Source organism: Equus quagga, chromosome 11 (assembly GCF_021613505.1).
Source record: "Equus quagga isolate Etosha38 chromosome 11, UCLA_HA_Equagga_1.0, whole genome shotgun sequence".
Taxonomy (NCBI): Eukaryota; Metazoa; Chordata; class Mammalia; order Perissodactyla; family Equidae; genus Equus; species Equus quagga.
In genome coordinates, this window is record NC_060277.1 from 115,982,886 (window position 1) to 116,000,975 (window position 18,090).

At 48.1% G+C, this 18,090-nt stretch overlaps 1 protein-coding gene across 1 annotated transcript in view; it reads right to left on the reverse strand.

The window, feature by feature from the left end:
• Positions 1 to 18,090, reverse strand: part of RAB40B (RAB40B, member RAS oncogene family) — a 39,385-nt gene that overhangs the window by 12,367 nt on the left and 8,928 nt on the right. Inside the window, exon 2 of the mRNA XM_046677527.1 lies at positions 1,399 to 1,459. Coding sequence (XP_046533483.1) covers positions 1,399 to 1,459 — 61 coding nt within the window. The remainder of the gene's footprint in view (positions 1 to 1,398; positions 1,460 to 18,090) is intronic.

Sequence of the window (18,090 nt, forward strand, 5' to 3'; positions counted from 1 at the left end):
AGCCTGTGGCAAGGAGAGGGCAGGATGAGAGTAAGCCTGAGATCCATCCCGGGCTTTGCACAGGAGCCTGGAGGTCTCTCTGAGATGGGAGCGTTCCCACGGCACTGGCAGCGAGCCCTCCCACCCCCGGCCTCCTGCCCCAGGCCCTCTTCTAGCCACCACCCAGGCAAAGGCCCCACGTTCGGGTGCTGAGGATGACCCCAGTCCAGCTGGAGCGACTATGGGAGGTGAAGGCATTTACTAATAGGGGCTGCCGGACGAGAAATGGAATCGGGAGCCATGACAGCTCTATTTTAGATGTCGAGTGGACACTTAGGAGGAAATGTGGAGCAGCTGCTTCCTGCAGCCTTCTGAGTCCAGGGCAAATCCGGGCTGAAAGTGGGGCCCCAAGGGGGTCTCCGGGGAGGGGGAAAGGGAGAAGAGACTTGAGAATAAGCCCTGGGCCCTCCAGAGCTCAGGGTCGGGTGGACAAGGCAAGACAGAGCACGCAGGAGCCGGAGGACAATGGGTAAGAATGGACGGCCGAACCTTGCTGATCCACAGCGACGCAGCTCAGAGAAGACACGGGCCGATCGGGGGGCAGGACTTGACCACAGCCCTAAATGTCCTGAAGCGGGAGGGCCTGGGGCTGGGCAGTGGGAAGGGAGGGGGCATTGAGGGGATATAGTGGGCAGAGGCTCCCTGGCCAGCCTTGGGGGCTGACTGCTCCTGGGAAGGGCAGGTCGGGAGATGGTAGGAGAAGGGGCTTCCAGCTACTGGAGATGCATGTGGCTTGGGGAGTGATCTGTCATGGTCCAGTGAGGGAAGAGAGCCAAGCAGGTAGCCAAGGAGACGGGATGACACAGGGCCTGGTGACAGTAGTCAGGAAAGCCACAGGGGGTGGAGACAGCCCAGGGATTGGTCACAGCAGGAAACCCCTAGGTCGCCCCCCCTCAATCTGGAGCTGGATGGGCAGGGTCAGGGATGTGACCAGAATCTTGGACGGAACCAGGACTGCCTGGCAGCAGGGGGACTGAGGAGGAGACCCAGTCCGGAGCCCGGGGTGGAGGGTGGTACCCCAGCCTCTTGCCCCTTCCCACCCTCTCATCCTAGGTCTTGGTTATCTGGCACTTGGCCCTTCCTGGCGCTAGGGCAGCAGAAGCAGAGGGAGGCAGCCTTCAATGAGGCCATGTATTCTGGACAGACTTCGGGGGCCCACAAAGGCCCATGCCCGGGTCAGTCCTGGGGTTCCCCTTCCCCGTGGGTCCCAGACAGCCGGATCTCTGCCTCCTTTGGGGAGCCCCTGAGTCAGGAGGGGCTGAAGGAGGGGCTCTTCCCGCAGGAGGCACCAGGGCGCTCTGACGGCCTCTCCTCTGCCCAGCGAGTCCTGCGGGGGGCCGGGCGGGGGACCCCACTCACCAGAGCTGCAGCTTCACCCGCCGGCCGTCCAGCAGGATGGTGGTGGTCTTGTAGTCGATGCCTGCGGAAGAGGGTCGGGGCAGCTGACACCGGGCTGGCTGCCAAGTTCTCCCGCAAAGGCATTCCCAATTAAAAAGGCGCTGGAGAAAAGAAACCCTCGCCCTGGGAGGAGAAAGGACTTCTCACCGATGCAGATTCACGGCTTAGAAGGTGGTGGACCTAACTCTGCTTGTGCATCTCCCCAGATTTTCTCGGTCCCCCTCCCACCAACCTTGCCGCTCGCTCCACGGAGCCAGGCCTTCAGCCCTGCTCTCCTGTCACCGCCGCCTCTAGCCCCCCAGCCGGGCCCCTAACCAGCCCCGAGGCCCGGGCTTCACCGGCCGCTGCTGAGGGGTGGGCAGCAGGAGTCAGGGGCACAGACTTGGACGTCGGCCCCTGAATGGCACTGCAGCACGGGTCCCTCGTGGCGCCTGCAAAGCCCATGCGTGGCCTGCTGGCCCCGGGTCTGCCGAGAGGCTGTAGGAGCCGGCTTATGCCCGTGTCCGCTGACGCTGCTTCCAGTCCTCACTCTGGCAGTCCTGGGACTGCCCCACCTGAGCTGCACTCCCGGGCTGAAACACTGAGATAGTTTCCCCCAAACTGTCACACTAAGAATGTAAAGTAAAAATGTGTAGATAGGAAGAATTATCTCAACCATGTAAAGACGAACACATGTGTTGTGTGTGTGTGTGCATGTCGGGGGGACACTGTAAGGAACCCCAACTGGAAACTAGAAATCTCTGGGCTGTGAAATCTGGGTAGTTTTTACCTTTTTTTCCCCCCAACCTTTATTTTCAAGTTTCTTCAATGAGCATGCATTTCTTCTAAAATCAGAAAAAGCAATAAACACTTGTAAAAAGGTAAAGCATTCCTTCTAGTTCCACCAGAAACCAGTTTTCCGCTTGTCTGAGAAACCACGCCTGTGCTCAGAGTGGCCGGATCACTTCTGCCAGGTCCCTGGATGAGAACACACACTCAGCTGGACTGACGAGAGGAGGACGGAGTCACTGAGAGATCGCATTTCTGTTAAGTGACCAAGAAAGCAAGAAAGGAGTCCTTCCTTCCGAAAAATATATGCAACACAATTTACAATCACAGGAATCCACACTGCTGAGTGACGCCGCGCCGCGCCACGCGGCTTTGCAGTACCCAGTTTCCTTCATCTGCAGACCTCCTGAGGGATGTCGCTCAAGCACTCAAACCCAGAAAAGACCAGCCTGGAAAACATTCTGGGATGTGACCAGACTGTGGACGTCTTGTCAAGGAAAGCTGAATCAAGAATTATAAATCTAAAGGGAAAGTACAGACAGGAGGCAGAAGGGAAATGAAGGGAGAAATCCCGTGTGAGGGCCTCACCCTGGAGAAGGTCCTGGAACGGATGTGGAATCCTAGAAGCTCTCCTTCCAGTGCGACCAGTACAGGCTCAGAAGACAAGCTCCTCTGAAATGCAGTCCCAAAGAGGGTGTCATTTTCAGGCAGCTTAGTGTATGCTCCCTTCAAAGATCCAGAATGCTTAGACTAGCTTACCCCAGTCTCCTCCCCGACAAAAAGCCCCAAAAAAAAGACTGTTGCATCGTAAAGCATCCTGTCTTTAAAGCAGGTTGAGTGCATGGGGGAGGGTGACAACAGAGTTAGCTGATTTAGAAAGTGGCCTCATGTACTTATTTTTTAGGTCCACAATAAAAAAAAATTCATAAATATAAAAGAATTCATTCCTGGTGGTCTTTTAAAGTACCCTATGCGCTTTTAAAACTACATTTGGTTTTTGTTTTCATCAGTCACGGATGTGTATGGTTTCAGGTTTCAAATCATTCTGGAAGACTGAGCATGGAAAACGGCAGGCCCCAATCCGTGCCCAACCCCAGTGTTCCACTTCCCATTTTAACGTTTTCTAATCAGTTCTTTTGCTATGTATCTCCAAATTTGTAAACAACATACTTATATTTCTACTTCCTGACGTTTCAGTTTTAGGCGTTGATCAACGTCCCGTATGGAAGGAGAAGCTGTGGTCCTCTTTCACTGACATACCCCTGCCCCATCTCTAATTCTCTCTCCCCACCTTACACACACACACACACCGTATAGTTACCACGCAATTCTAGCTAGATCAATATTCAATTTTACATCAATATGAGCAAGTAAACACTATCCACAGCTGAACCATGTGGTATACTGTGTTTATTTGTGCTTTGTGTACAACTTTTTCTCTTCACTGGAGTTAAAAATTGCCTTTTTGCTTATTTGCTTAGTTTTTTATGCATTCATCATGGTGTCATCCCTATAACGTCCCCCAGTTATCTAAATCTCCTCTCAGAACTTCCAAACATTGAGGTGTTTCACCTTCTTGGGTCGTCTGTCCAGAGCTGCTGTCTAGCTCCCCTCTGGCCTGGGGCGTGGGTTCTCCTGGGCCCTCCTTTCTTCCACCACTGGATCCCACGTCTCCCTCTCTCTCGGTTTACTTTCTCCTTTTGTTTCCTGAGAAGAGTACACGGAAGATAGTTTTGGAGACTTTGCACGTCTGAAACTGTCTTTGGTCTGCCCTCACTCTTCACTGAGTTTGGATGGGCACACAGTTGAGGTAGGAAATAATTTCTTTAAGAAATGGGCAGACATTGTTCCATTAAAGTCTACTTTCCAGAGCTCCTGTTGAGAAGTCAGATGTCAAACTGATTCCTTTTGTTTTAAATTGAGGTAACATTGGTTTATAACTATATAAATTACAGGTGTGCATCATTACATTTCAATTTCCGTGTAGATTACATCACGTTCTCCACCCAGAGACTAATTACCATCCATCCCACGTGTGCCTCATCACCCCTTTCACCCTCCTCCCTCCCTCCTTTGCCTCTCATAGCCACGAATCTAATCTCTTATCGATGTGTTTGTTACTGTTTTTATCTTCTATTTATGAGTGAGATCATACGGTATTTGACTTTCTCTCTCTGACTTATTTCACTTAGCATGATACCCTCAAGGTCCATCCATGTTGTCACAAATGGCAAGATTTCATCTATTTCATGTCTGAGTAGTATTCCATTGTGGATCTATACCACATCTTCTTTATCCATTTGTCTCTTGATGGGCACTTAGGTTGTTTCCAAGAGTTGGGTATTGTGAATAATGCTGCAACAAACACAGGTGCACATATCTTTACAAATTCATGTTTTCATGTTCTTTGGATAAATATCCAACAGTGGAATAGCTGGATTGTATGGTATTTCTATTCTTAATTTTTTGAGGAATCTCCATACTGTTTTCCATAGTGTCTACACCAGTTTGCATTCCCACCAACAGTGTACGAGAGTTCCTTTGTTACTTCTTGTCTTGTTAATTATAGCCATTCTGACAGGCATGAGGTGATATTGTAGTTTTGATTTGCATTTCCCTAATAATTAGTGATGTTGAACATCTTTTCATGTGCCTGTTGGCCGTCTGTATATCTTCTTTGGAAAAATGTCTGTTCAGATCTTTTGCCCATTTTTTAATTAGGTATTTTGTTGTTGAGATGTATGAGTTTTTTATATATTTTGGATATTAACACCTTATCAGATATACGGTTTGCAAATACCTTCTCCCAATTGTTAGTTTATATTTTCATTTTGTTGATGGTTTCCTTTGCAGTGTAGAGCCTTTTTAGTTTGATGTAGTCCCTTTGTTTATTTTTCCTTTTGTTTCCCTTGCCTGGTCAGAGATGGTATTGGAAACTATGCTGCTAAGACCAATGTTAAAGGGTGTACAGCCTATGTTTTCTTGTAGAAGTTTATGGTTTCAGGTCTTACATTCAAGTTGTTAATCCATTTTGAGTTAATTTTTGTGTATAGGGTAAGATAACGGTCTACTTTCATTCTTTTGCACGTGGCTGTCCAGTTTTCCCAACACCATTTATTGAAGAGACTTTCTTTTCTCCACTGTATGTTCTTGGCTTCCTTGTTGAAAATTAGCTGTCCATGGGCCAGCCCAGTGATGCAATGGTTAAGTTCACACGTTCTGCCTCAGCAGCCCGGGGTTCGCCAGTCTCGATCCCTTGTGCGGACCTATACACTGCTTGTCAAGCCATGCTGTGGCAGGCGTCTCACATATAAAGTAGAGGAAGATGGGCACGAATGTTAGCTCAGGGACAGTCTTCCTCAGCAAAAGAGGAGGACTGGTGACAGATGTTAGCTCAGGGCTAATTTTCCTCAAAAAAAAAAAAAGAGAGAGAGAGAAAACTAGCTGTCCATAGATGTATGGATTTATTTCTAGGCTCTCGATTCTGTTCCATTGAGCTGTGTGTCTGTTTTTGTGCCAGTACCATGCTGTCTTGATTACTACAGCTCTGTAGGACATTTTGAAGTCAGGGAGTGTGATACCTCCACTTTGCTCTTTTTTCTCAGGGTTCCTTTGGCTATTCAGGGTCTTTTGTTGTTCCATATAAATTTTAGGATTCTTTGTTCTATTTCTGTGGAAAATGGCATTGGAACTTTCATAGGGATTGCATTGAATCTGTAGATTGCTTTACGAAGTATGGACATTTTAACTATGTTTCTTCTTCCAATCCAAGAACACCCAAATATCTTTTTTTTTTTATTGAGTTAATGATAGGTTACAATCTTGTGAAATTTCAGTTGTACATTAATGTTTGTCATTTCTGTTGTAGGTGCACCACTTCACCCTTTGTGCCCACCCCCCACCCCACCTTTCCCCTGGTATCCACTAAACTGTTCTTAGTCCATAATTTTATATTCCTCATATGAGTGGAGTCATACACAGATTATCCTTCTCTCGCTGGCTTATTTCACTTAACATAATTCCCTCAAGGTCCATCCATGTTATTGCAAATGGAATGATTTTGTTCTGTTTTACAGCTGAGTAGTATTCCATTGTATATATGTACCACATCTTCTTTATCCATTCGTCTGTTGATGGGCACTTAGGTTGCTTCCATGTCTTGGCTATTGTAAATAATGCTGCAATAAACATTGGGGTGCACAGGACTTTTGGGATTGCTGACTTCAGGCTCTTTGGATAAATACCCAGTAGTGGGATGGCTGGATCGTATGGTAGTTCTATTTTTAATTTTTTGAGAAATCTCCATACTGTTTTCCATAGTGGCTGCACCAGTTTGCATTCCCACCAGCAGAGTATGAGGGTTCCTTTTTCTCTATAACCTCTCCAACATTTGTTACTATTAGTTTTAGATATTTTTGTCATTCTAATGGGTGTAAGGTGATATCTTAGTGTAGTTTTGATTTGCATTTCCCTGATGATCAGCGATGATGAGCATCTTTTCATGTGCCTATTGGCCATCAGTATATCTTCTTTGGAGAAATGTCTGTTCATGTCTCCAGCCCATTTTTTGATCGGGTTGTTTGATTTTTTGTTGTTGAGTTGTGAGAGTTCTTTACCTATTATGGCTATTAAGCCTTTGTCAGATATATGACTTGCAAATATTTTTTCCCGGTTAGTGGGTTGTTTTTTTGTTTCAATCCTGTTTTCATTTGCCTTGAAGAAGCTCTTTAGTCTGACGAAGTCCCATTTGTTTATTCTTTCTATTGTTTCCCTTCTCTGAGAAGGCATGGTGTCCGAAAAAATCCTTTTAATACTGATGTCAAAGAGTGTACTGCCTACGTTTTCTTCCAGAAGCCTTATGGTTTCAGGTCTCACCTTTAGGTCTTTGATCCATTTTGAGTTTATTTTGGTGAATGGTGAAAAAGAATGGTCAATTTTCATTCTTTTACATGTGGCTTTCCAGTTTTCCCAGCACCAAGTGTGGAAAAGACTTTCTTTTCTCCATTGTAGGCCCTCAGCTCCTTTGTCAAAGATAAGCTGTCCATAGATGTGTGGTTTTATTTCTGGGCTTTCAATTCTGTTCCATTGATCGGTGCACCTGTTTTTGTACCAGTACCATGCTGTTTTGATTACTGTAGCTTTGTAGTATGTTTTGAAGTCAGGGATTGTGATGCCTCCCGTTTTGTTCTTTTTTCTCAGGATTGCTTTAGAAATTCGGGGTCTTTTGTTGCCCCATATGAATTTTAGGATTCATTGTCCAAATATCTTTCTATTTCTTTGTGTCTTCTTCAATTTCTTTCAACAATGTCTTATAGTTTTCAGTATACAGGTTTTTCACCTCTTTGGTTAAATTTATTCCCAGGTATTTTATTCTTTTTGTTGCAACTGGTGCAGTGGTTAAGTTCGCACGTTCCACTTCGGTGGCCTGGGGTTCACCAGTTTGGATCTCCCGTGTGGACTTACGCACTGCTTGGCAAGCCATACTGTGGCAGGCGTCCCACGTTTAAAGTAGAGGAAGATGGGCACGGATGTTAGCTCTGGGCCAGTCTTCCTCAGCAAAAAGAGGAAGATTGACGGCCGATGTTAGCTCAGGGTTAATCTTCCTCCAAAAAAAAAAAAAGATAAAGTAGCTATTGATAAGTATGTACTTATTGCCATTTTGTTTCTTTTTTTCTAGCTGTTCTAGTAGTTTTCTCTGTTCCTTTCTTCTTCTCTTTCCCCTTTCCTTTGTGGTTTGATAGCTTTCTTTAGTATTACGTTTGGGTTCCTCTCTCTTAATTTTTTGTGTATTTATTGTAGGTTTCTGGTTCATGATTACCATGAGGTTCATATATAACAACCAACATATATAGCAATCTATATTGAGTTGATGGTCTCTTAAGTTTCATCTCTTGCTAAAAGTGCTCCTCTTTTACTCAGCTCCTCCCACATTTTATGTTTTTGCAATCATATTTAACTTCTTTTGTGTGTGTGTGTGTGTGTGTACCCATTAACCTCTTATCATGTAAATAGATAATTTTAGTGTTCTTGTCTTTTGACCTTCATATTAGCTTCAGAGGTGGTTGATCTGCTACCTTCACTGTATATTTGTGATTTTATTTTATATTTTTGATAATTTTCTTATTCCTATTTGTGGTCTTTTTCTTTTCCACTTAAATAAGTCCCTTTAATGTTTCTTGTAAGGCTGGTTTATTGGTGACAAACAACTTTAGGTTCTGCTTGTCTGGGAAACTCTTTATCTCTCCTTCCATTCTGAATGATAATCTTGCCAGGTAGAATATTCTTGGCTGTAGGTTTTTTTCCTTTCAGTACGTTGAGTATATTGTGCCATTCTCTTCTAGCCTGTAAGGTTTGTGCTGAGAAGTCAGCTAATAGCTTTATGGAGTTTCCTTTGTATGTAACTTGTTTCCCTTCTCATGTGGCTTTTAGGATTCTCTGTCTTTCTTTTTTTATTATTGTTGCAGGGGAAGATTCACCCTAAGCTAAAATCCATTGTGACTCTTCCTCCTTTTTTCTCCCCCCACCACCACAACCAAAGCTCCGGTACATAGTTCTGTATAGTTGTGAGTTCTTCTGGTTCTTCTAAGTGAGCTGCTGCCACAGCATGGCTCCTGACAGACGAGTGGTGGAGGTCTGTGCCTGGGAAACGAACCCAGGCTGTCAAAGCGGAGCGTGCTGACCTTTAACCACTAGGCCATCAGGGCTGGCTCTATCTTTAATTCTTGACATTTTAATTATAATGTGTCTTGGTGTGGGCCTCTTTGGGTTTATCTTGTTTGGTGCTTTCTGTGCTTCCTGTATCTGGATGTCTGTTTCCTTCCTTAGGTTAGGAAAGTTTTCAGTTATTATTTCTTCAAATAGATTCTCTGCCCCTTTGTCTGTCTCTTCTCCTCCTGGACACCTGTAATATGAATGTTAGTGTGCTCTATGTTGTCCCAGAGGTCCCTTAGACTATCTTCATCCTTTTTAATTCTCCTTTCTTTTTTCTATTCAGCTTGGGAGATTTCCTCTAGTCTTTCATCCAGCTTGCTGATCAGTTCTTCTGTGTCATCTACTCTGCTATTGAGTCCCTCCAGTGAATTTTTCATTTCCAGTATTGTATTCTTCAGTTCTGATTGGTTCTGTTTTATATTTTCCAATTCTTTGTTGAAGTTCTGTGTTCATCTATTCTTCTCCCAAGATCAGTGAGCATGACTATTAGTTTGTACTCTTTATCAGGTAGATTGTTTATCTCTGTTATGTTAAGTTCTTTTTCTGAGAATTTGTCCTATTCCCTTATTTGGAACATATTCCTTTGTCTCCTCACTTTATCTCTTTCTCTGTGCTTATATCTATGTATTAGGTAGATCAGCTGTGTCTGCCAATCTTGGAGAGGTGGTCTTATGTAAGAGATGCCTTACGAGGCCCAGCAGTGTGCTTTCCTGTCATCATCAATTCCAAATGTTCCAGGATGTCCCCTGTGTGGGCTACGTGTGTCCTTCTGTCATGGCAGGGTTGCTCTTACTGCAGGTGCATGTGGAGGCTAGGCTGTCCCCCTGGCTGGCTGGTCATAAGTCTCAGCTACTGCAGCTGTACAGTCCCTTCAGTCAATGTTATTAGGCAGGGGGAGCCCCAGAACAGTTGGCTGCAAGGTCTAATAGCACATTCCTGCTGCAGTTTTGCTGTTAAGTGAATAGGCCCCCAGCATGGCTGGTTGCTAGGCTCAGTGGCTCACAATTGTTCTAGGCCTCTGGCCTGCAAGGTTGTTGTCAGCTTTCTCAGGAGTGCAGCTGGGTGGGGCTGGCGCCAGGCACAGGAGCACACAATTGTTTCAGGTTTTGGAAGGTGGGGCCGATCCCCTATATGGCTGTTTGAGAAGCACAAGTCTGCTGCAGCTGACAAGCCCCACAGCCTGCAGGCCCACACACCCTGTCCACACAGTCCTGCTCCATGCACACGCCCTGACCCACTGAAGCCGACTCACTCGCCCTGCTGCAGAGGCCACACACACTCCACCAATGCAGGCCCAGCCCTCGTGCTTGCCCTGCCCCACAGAGGCAGACCCACTCATCCCACTGCACAGGCCCCACACACTCCACCAACACAGGCCCAGCCCTTGTGCTTGCCCTGCCCCACAGAGGCAGACCCACTCATCCCACTGCACAGGCCCCACACTCCACCAGTGCAGGTTCACAAGTTGCCTGAGGGCTTGTTAGGTGGGGCCAGTCCCTAGGGTGGGCTGCGTGCCCTGGCAGAGCTTGATTAAATCAGTGCTCTAGTGGTGGGGCAGACCCCTGTGCTAACAGGCCAGGGGAAGAACTCCAATGGCATCTGCCAGCATCTGTGTCAGCACACCTGCACTAGGTCACATTAATGGCTGCCACCAATGTCTCAGTCCCTGGGGAGGTGGTCCCAGGCTGGGGAGGTCTCACCTTTCACCAAGATGCACCAGAGCCTATCAAGAGCCTCTCTTTCACCAAAGGACTGTGCACCTTTCTTTCTGGTGATTTTGTGTTGCTTTCCAGAATGGGTGAATTTGTATGTGGGCCCTTTAAGAGCAGGCTTTTCTTTCTCTTATGTCCAACAGCTTTCCCGGGGGCATTCTCCATTGTTGTTAGTAGCCAGCAAAGCCAGATATTATGACACTCATCTCTATTGTGCTGAATTCAAAAGCTGCTTATAGTGGCAAAGCTCTCCCGCTCAGATCCCCCGCTCCTCCAGGGAACACTTCGTACCTTAACACTGCTCCCGGCCATGAAGCGCTGTGGCTAGAATGTGGCTTTTTCCTCTCCAGAAAGGTAGTTCTGCCTCTTCCACCTCACTCAGTGTTGTTTCTTGTTGTGGGGGTTCTTTTTATCCAGTTTCCAGTTCCCCCTCAGGGTCACTGTTCCAAGAGTAGTTGTAACCTTGTGTCCATGGGAGGAGGGGAGTTTAGAGTCCGCCTACACCCTCATCTTCCCAGCAGTCTCAAACTGATTCTTACCCTTGGAATGCCATCTGGTCTTTCTTCTTGTAAGGCTGGAGGGTCTTCTCCAGCCCCTGGCACTCTGCAATTTCATGCCCTGTTATGGGGCATCTTCACTGTTGCGCTGACCATACGATAGGCTCTTTCAACCCTGGAGATGCAAATCTTTCAATTCAGGGAATCTTTCTTGAATTATTTACATGCTTCCTCTTTCTGGGGTGTTATTAATAAGACGTTGGGCCTTCTGAAGCTATTCTCTAATTTTCTTATCTTCTCTTATTTTGCATCTCTCTCTTTTTCTCAACATTCTGGAAAATGGTCTCAATGTAATCTTTCATCCTTTCTTTGAGATTTTTACTTCTGCCATCATGTTTCTAATTTCCAAGATCTTTATTATTTTTGGATTGCTCCCTTTTGAGGTTCTGCTTCCGGTCATGTCTGCACAGCTCCTATTGTCTGCCTGCAGATAGTAACTCTCAACAATGAAAAAAATATAAAACCAATGACCTGAAAATACTGGAGAGTGACTGGCTAACTAGGTGGGAGGGAAGGTCTCTTTATTGCTTTCTCCACTTTGGCATCAGAACTTGCAATGATCATATAATTTGGAGTTGCTGGTGGCCAGCTTCCTCACCAGGCGGAAAAGAACACATCTGGGAATTAACCTACACAGAAGGCAGCAGAGAAGGGGCGTGTGCAGGGAGCAGGTGTGGGGAGAAAGAGCAATAGAGAGAGAACCCTGAATGGTTCAGGCCCCTGGATCTGGCCATCCCTGAAACGACACCTGCTCAACTCATCAGTGATGTGAGACCATAAGTGCTGCTCTGCTTAACATGCTTGGATTGACTTTTTTTGTTTGCACCAAAAATGTCCTGTCTGATGGAAAACCCATGAAGCATGGTGACTGGAGGGAGAGACAGAGAAGGTCTGACACCTAAATCCTGGGAAAAGCTACAAAAGATGCACTTTCACATCTTCCCAAGCAAAGTACCATGACTTCCACATCCCAGAATTTCACTAACAGTAACAAGTACTTAAAAGAAAATCCAACTCGACAGTGCTGATTTAATTATTAACCATGATGACCAAAACTGAACTCCATGACTTCTTCAGGTGGAAGCTCCCGCTAGAACACTGCTGAATAACCTGTTTCTTGGTGGACCTCCCCTGACTCCTGGGACCAGGAAGTGCTCTCCCAGATCTGATTTGCTTTGGAACAGCTCAGGCCCGTGTGGTCTCCATCACCACTTCCTTTATTATTTTAACTTCTTCTTCTTCTTCTTCTTTTTTTTTTTTTTTAGTGAGGAAGATTGTCCCTGAGCTAACATCCCTTCCAATCTTCCTCTATTTTGTATGTGGGATGCCACCACAGCATGGTTTGATGAGCAGTGCATGGGTCCACACCCAGGATCTGAATCTGTGAACCCTGGGCCGCCAAAGATGAACACAAGAACTTAACCACTATGCCACCGTGCCAGCCCCTCAGCACCTCCTTTAGAGCAGTGACTTGCGACCTTCCTCCTCCATCTGTTCAACTGTGTGACCCACTCCCATAGATAGCACCATCTTTTATCCCTGTAACCGAGATTTGGGGACAGGACAGGGGAGGCGGAATGGGGGATAAAGCTTGAAAAAACACTGCCCCATGTGACATGTAGGTCGTTCTGGCCAGCTGGGAGTCTCGGGGATGGAGATGGACTAAACCCACCGGGTCCCCACAGGGCCCTGGCGTAGGACTGCAAAGCCCCTACAGGGAGGAGCTCTGTGATGCTGAGGACCAAATCCCAGTCTGATGACCAGTGACTTCCTCACTCTCCGTGCCTCAGTTTCCCCTACCATGAGTGGGGACTGTATTGCTGGGTAGAACACACTTGCCACGACGACCTGAAGTCTGTGTGCCCACTGCCAGCAGTGGCCTCAGCTCAGCACAAGCTCCATGCTTCCCCAAACCTCTGGGTCCTTCCAGGGCTTAGAAGATAAACCCTCTAACACAGCTGCACCTGCCACCGAGAAATCCCGAAACCACATCCCTTCATGGCCGGGCTCAAAGTCACACGTGAGAAGAACCTCTTTTTTAATAAACTTATTTACTTAACCATTCTCCTTTATTCTCCGCAATGTTTTCTCCCATTTACATGTTTGTTCTTTTCTCATTGCGTTTGCCCTTCTGACTGTGTTACGTATCACCTTGCATTTGGGTTCATGAGAACCTAACATTTTTGACATTAGTAGTGTCAGCATTAGGATCAAAAGGTATAATTCACATTCGCTGCACTTAACTAATTCAGCAGGAACTCTGTCCATCAAAATAAAATAAAAATACACAAAAGCTTCTAGAAGAAAGCCTACTGGAATGCTCACTGAGTGAGTCAGAATAACAGAGACAAGAAGAGATACAATTTTAGCCTTCCTAAAAAAAACGGAACCGTCAAATGCCAAGTGGTTCACGACTTTTAGCTCCACACGATGAATAAATAATTTAGTAATCTATTTCAATTCATCCACCACCTGCTTAGTTCTATTTTCATGAGTGAGCAGACATAAGTGCGTGCTGCCACAGAAGAGGATTCTCTTATGGTGTAAATATTGGTCAACTATCATTTACAAATATATTCATCTTTGAGTACCTGACTTTTGAGAAATGTGTCTTATGTGGAATTAAAATATCAGAAAGCAGACTGGTGGTTGTCAGGGGCAGAGGGGAGAGGGAAGGGAATGGGGTATGGGGTTTCCTTTTGTGGGGTGAGGAAAATAATCTGCAACTAGAAAGTGGTGGTGATGGTTGCACAAGATTGTGGATTTACTAAATGCCACTGAATTGTTCAATTTAAAATGGTTAATCTTCTATTATGTGAATTTCACCACACACCAAAATGTCTATACATATGTCCTTCCCTGGCTTTTCAGATCAGAAGGGCACTTTGTTGGAAGATGTTAGGGTGCCTTGCAGAATGAGGGGGTGGGGAGGGCTGGATAAAGGGGCTCAGGACAGGAGAAGCAGGGAGACCACGGGGCTTGGGACAGGTGCCAAGCCCAGCTCTTCCGGGGGCTCCCTTGCATTTCTAAGTGGTTCTAAAGGTGAGTCCCGTTTCAGATAGGGCTTTGAAGTGGGATTCTCATCATGTGAGAGTAGTTACTGAAATTAGCGCCAATTCTCTCCCTGCAGAATCCGCCCCATCTCCTTTGTGAAAACGAGGGTCTGTTCTCTGCACGTTCCTCCTTCCTGGGTTTTCTCTTTGAAAGAGCAAAGTGGTGGGACCCAGGTGCCCCCAGATGGGGCACGTTCCAGGTGCCTCTGTTTCCTCGTGCCTGGCTGTCCAGCTCCTCCACATAGCTCCCCACTCTTATCTGCCCTGAACTGCTCACTCCCTACTCTGGGGGCTGAACTCTCCCAGGTCCTCCCTGGCAGGGAGAGGACCACTGTCACACCGACTTGGCCCTGAGTGGCCAGCATTTCGCGCTGAGCCGCTATGTCCAGGAACACTGTGATTCCCAGAGTGAGGACAAGCCCCACCAACCAGATATGGGTGGGACCCGCCACCTCTGCACATCACCCACCATGAGTGAAACTGGGGAGTAACTGAGAACCTCTCCTAACCATCATTCAGGTGTGGCCAGACAAGGGCTCCCTCCTTCCAGACTCCCAACACTTCAGAGCATCCAGGTCACCTTCAAATCACGGGGCTGCCCCGCTGGGTCTTGGGGTCACCCTTAACTTGTGGCACCGCTGGAACCTGACCTCAGGACACAACAGGGCATGGCCATGTCAGGCCAGGAGGGGCTTCCTGCCAGCATCCTCCTCAACTCCCTCCCACCTGACTTTGTCACCATGTGGGCAAGACTGCTGGGATAGCATTGCCGTCCTCCATAAAAAAAACAAGGGTGGCAGCTTTTATCTTAAAGTGCATGGTTTTTGATGCTATCAGCACCGTGTCTGCATAGTCAAGAGCCAGTCTGCAAGGCCGCTCCAGCCAGGGGCTGCCCGCCTGCCCCGTGGGGCACTGTAGCTCCAGCCCTCCACTGCCTCCTATTGGGGAAGCTCCGCGCACTTGGTGGTCAGTCTGCCGGGAGAGCTCATTAGGGAAGCCAAGTTTCAGTTAGCAGCTTTCCTGTGCTAAATATACCAACTGCTGAGGTGGCTCCTGTCTTTAGGAGCCCGAGCCCTTGTGGATTCACTCTCCTTTCATCTCTCCTGGGGCAGCAGAAGCTGAGACCACGTGGCATGTGCGGGGAAAGGACCTCACTGGAGCACATACAGAGGCTCTGGTCACTGTGATCACGCCCGGCTGAGCGACTGTCCAAAACCAGACGGCCCACCGGTCCCTGTCTGTGCTGCAGAGTTTAGGAGGAGCTGCCCTGAGCTTCGGGAGCCACCTTCTGCATTAGCCGGAAAGATGCCAGGGACCTTATTTTGTCTCAAATAACCGTGCTCTCAGGACACTAAGCGTCAGAGAGGGCAAGAGGCTGGACGCCTGCTGGCAGCACCACCTGGTCACCTGTACGTCACTGCAGGCAGAGGGGGAGCAAGCGGGGACGGCTGGGAAGGCTCAGGACACATGCAGGCCCCCGACGCGCTGCATGAGGGCAGCCTCTGCAGAGCTGTCATCATCGAAGGACAACTGGAAAACACTAGGGAGCTGGCTCCCTGAAGAGCCCACAGAAGCGGCAGATGTCCTGGAGGGTGGGGACTCCAACGCAGTGGCCCGCCAGGGCCCCAGTCCATGGAAGGCAGAGGAGGGGCCCCCTCTCTGAGAAGGGGTCTGGGGGGCCAGGAGGCTCCGTGGGGGGCAGAGCAGCCAGAGCCCAGAGCTGCCTCCTTGGCTCACGCTGGGCCAGCCCCTCATGGCCCACGGGAGGCCGGTCAGAGGGCCGGACACCTGTGTGACCACATGCCCTGAGTCTAAGAGAAGAGGGCAGCTCCTCCTCAGCTGGACCAGGCCTGATGCCACCGCCACGGCATGGGCTCAGCTTGGCCATGGAACGTCATGACCAGCTGGCCCCGAGCTCTCAGGGCTGAGGTGACGCTCTCACGGAGGCCTCAGTGGCCCCAGACCCCACACCAGCACCTGCGTCTCTCCCAGGTCCCCCACACCCAGGGGCGCATCCTCTGGGCTGAATGGGATGCCCCAAGACAGCGTCAAGGGAAGGGCTTGAAGGATGGCAAGGGACCACCTCCCAGCAGCCCCCACCCTCCACTAACTGTCACCTGCTGGGGAAGGTGGGGGGGGTGGGGGGCTGCCTGCCACTCAGGGGACAGAGCTTCAAGGTCAACTCCCGCCCTTGTTCAAATGGCCCAAAAGGGCAACCACCAGAAGCCTGGAGATTCAAGGGAGGAGCCTCCCCTGCAGTCTTGGAGGGAGCGCAGCCCTGCCGACCTTGACCTCAGACTCACGCCTCCAGACAGCGAGAGGATAAACGTCTGCTGTCTTAAGCCCAAGCTTATGGCAGTTTGCCGCAGGAAGTGTCCTAGGAAGTGAACACACCATCCCGCAGACATTTCAACACCCCAACCCAGCCACCCCCACTCCCTGCCCCTGTCCAACGCTCAGAGAGAGGGACGCTCAGGGGTCGAGGGTGGGCTCCCAGCCGGCACAGGACTGAGCCTCAGGGCTGACAATGTGGCTTCTGCCTCCCTCAGATGTCAAACCAGCGAGACACCACCCACACCCACACCTGTGCCACAGGGGCCTGTCTTCTGGAATGTGCCCGTCACTTGAAACAGAAGAAACAGATTTTACTTCCCGAGAGAATTTCTTAATATTCTTCACACTTATCAATTTATTTCTCCTATTAAGATGATAACTTCTAGGCTTACGTATTAGGGTTAACTAGAGTTTAGTATGTATATTTATGATTCCACCTCTGTAAACTTGTTTTTGCTTTTACTTTTGATCAAACAAAATGCCAATCCTGTCGCAAGTCATAACATGATTCAAATTCATGGGCTGAGTTACGTTTGGGAGAGGGTAATCTATTAATTACTAGCTGCAAGAGGTTGGAATACACAACCCGCACAAACCAAAAAACAGCCTGAGGTTCCGTTTTAGTGAGGAAACCCCAGCATCAGCTGTGATGGCCTGCGTGGTTCTGCCGGCGGTGGGACCTGCCCTGATGGGCAGCTGGGCAGCAACCCCGCCCCCCAGCCCACCCTGTCCTGCCGGCATTGCACTAATAGCACAGAGCAGGTGCCTTCGAGACTCTGGGCCCCTGCACGTCTCCCATCTCGTGGTTCCAGAAACCTCCGTCTCCCCCTCTCTACCCGGCGGAGTCTCAGAGCACGGATCACGCTGTAAGTTCCCCATGAACAAAGGACCCACATCTGGCCTGCCTGAACACTGCAGGGGCCTGGATACTGAATTCTAAACTTCACATTATGTTAAAAAGAGGTTAAGACCTGGAATGCCAAATCCACTTAAGAGAAAACAAACCACCAGGCTAAGTTTTCAGCAATGTGATTGATTATGATGATAAAGTTCATGAGAGGCAAAGAGTGTGTGAAAAAAACAGCACCATCTAAAGGACTGCACAAGTAGCTTCATGTTTAATGACTTTCTCTGCGTATTAACAGAACCAAACAAATGAGATAACCTGTTTCTTCACTGATAAACCTCATCAGAGTTCTTGCCTTCAATCAAAGAGGAATAAAAATAAAAGAATTGGGGCCGGCCCGGTGGCACAGCGGTTAAGTTCGCACGTTTCGCTTCTCGGCGGCCCGGGGTTCACCGGTTCAGATCCTGGGTGCAGACATGGCACCGCTTGGCAAAAAAGCCATGCTGTGGTAGGCATCCCACGTAGAGGAAAATGGGCCTGGATGTTAGCTCAGGGCCAGTCTTCCTCAGCAAAAAGAGGAGGATTGGCAGTAGTTAGCTCAGGGCTTATCTTCAAGAAAAGAACTTATATATGTGTATATGTATTTACATATATACACGTATGAATTATAT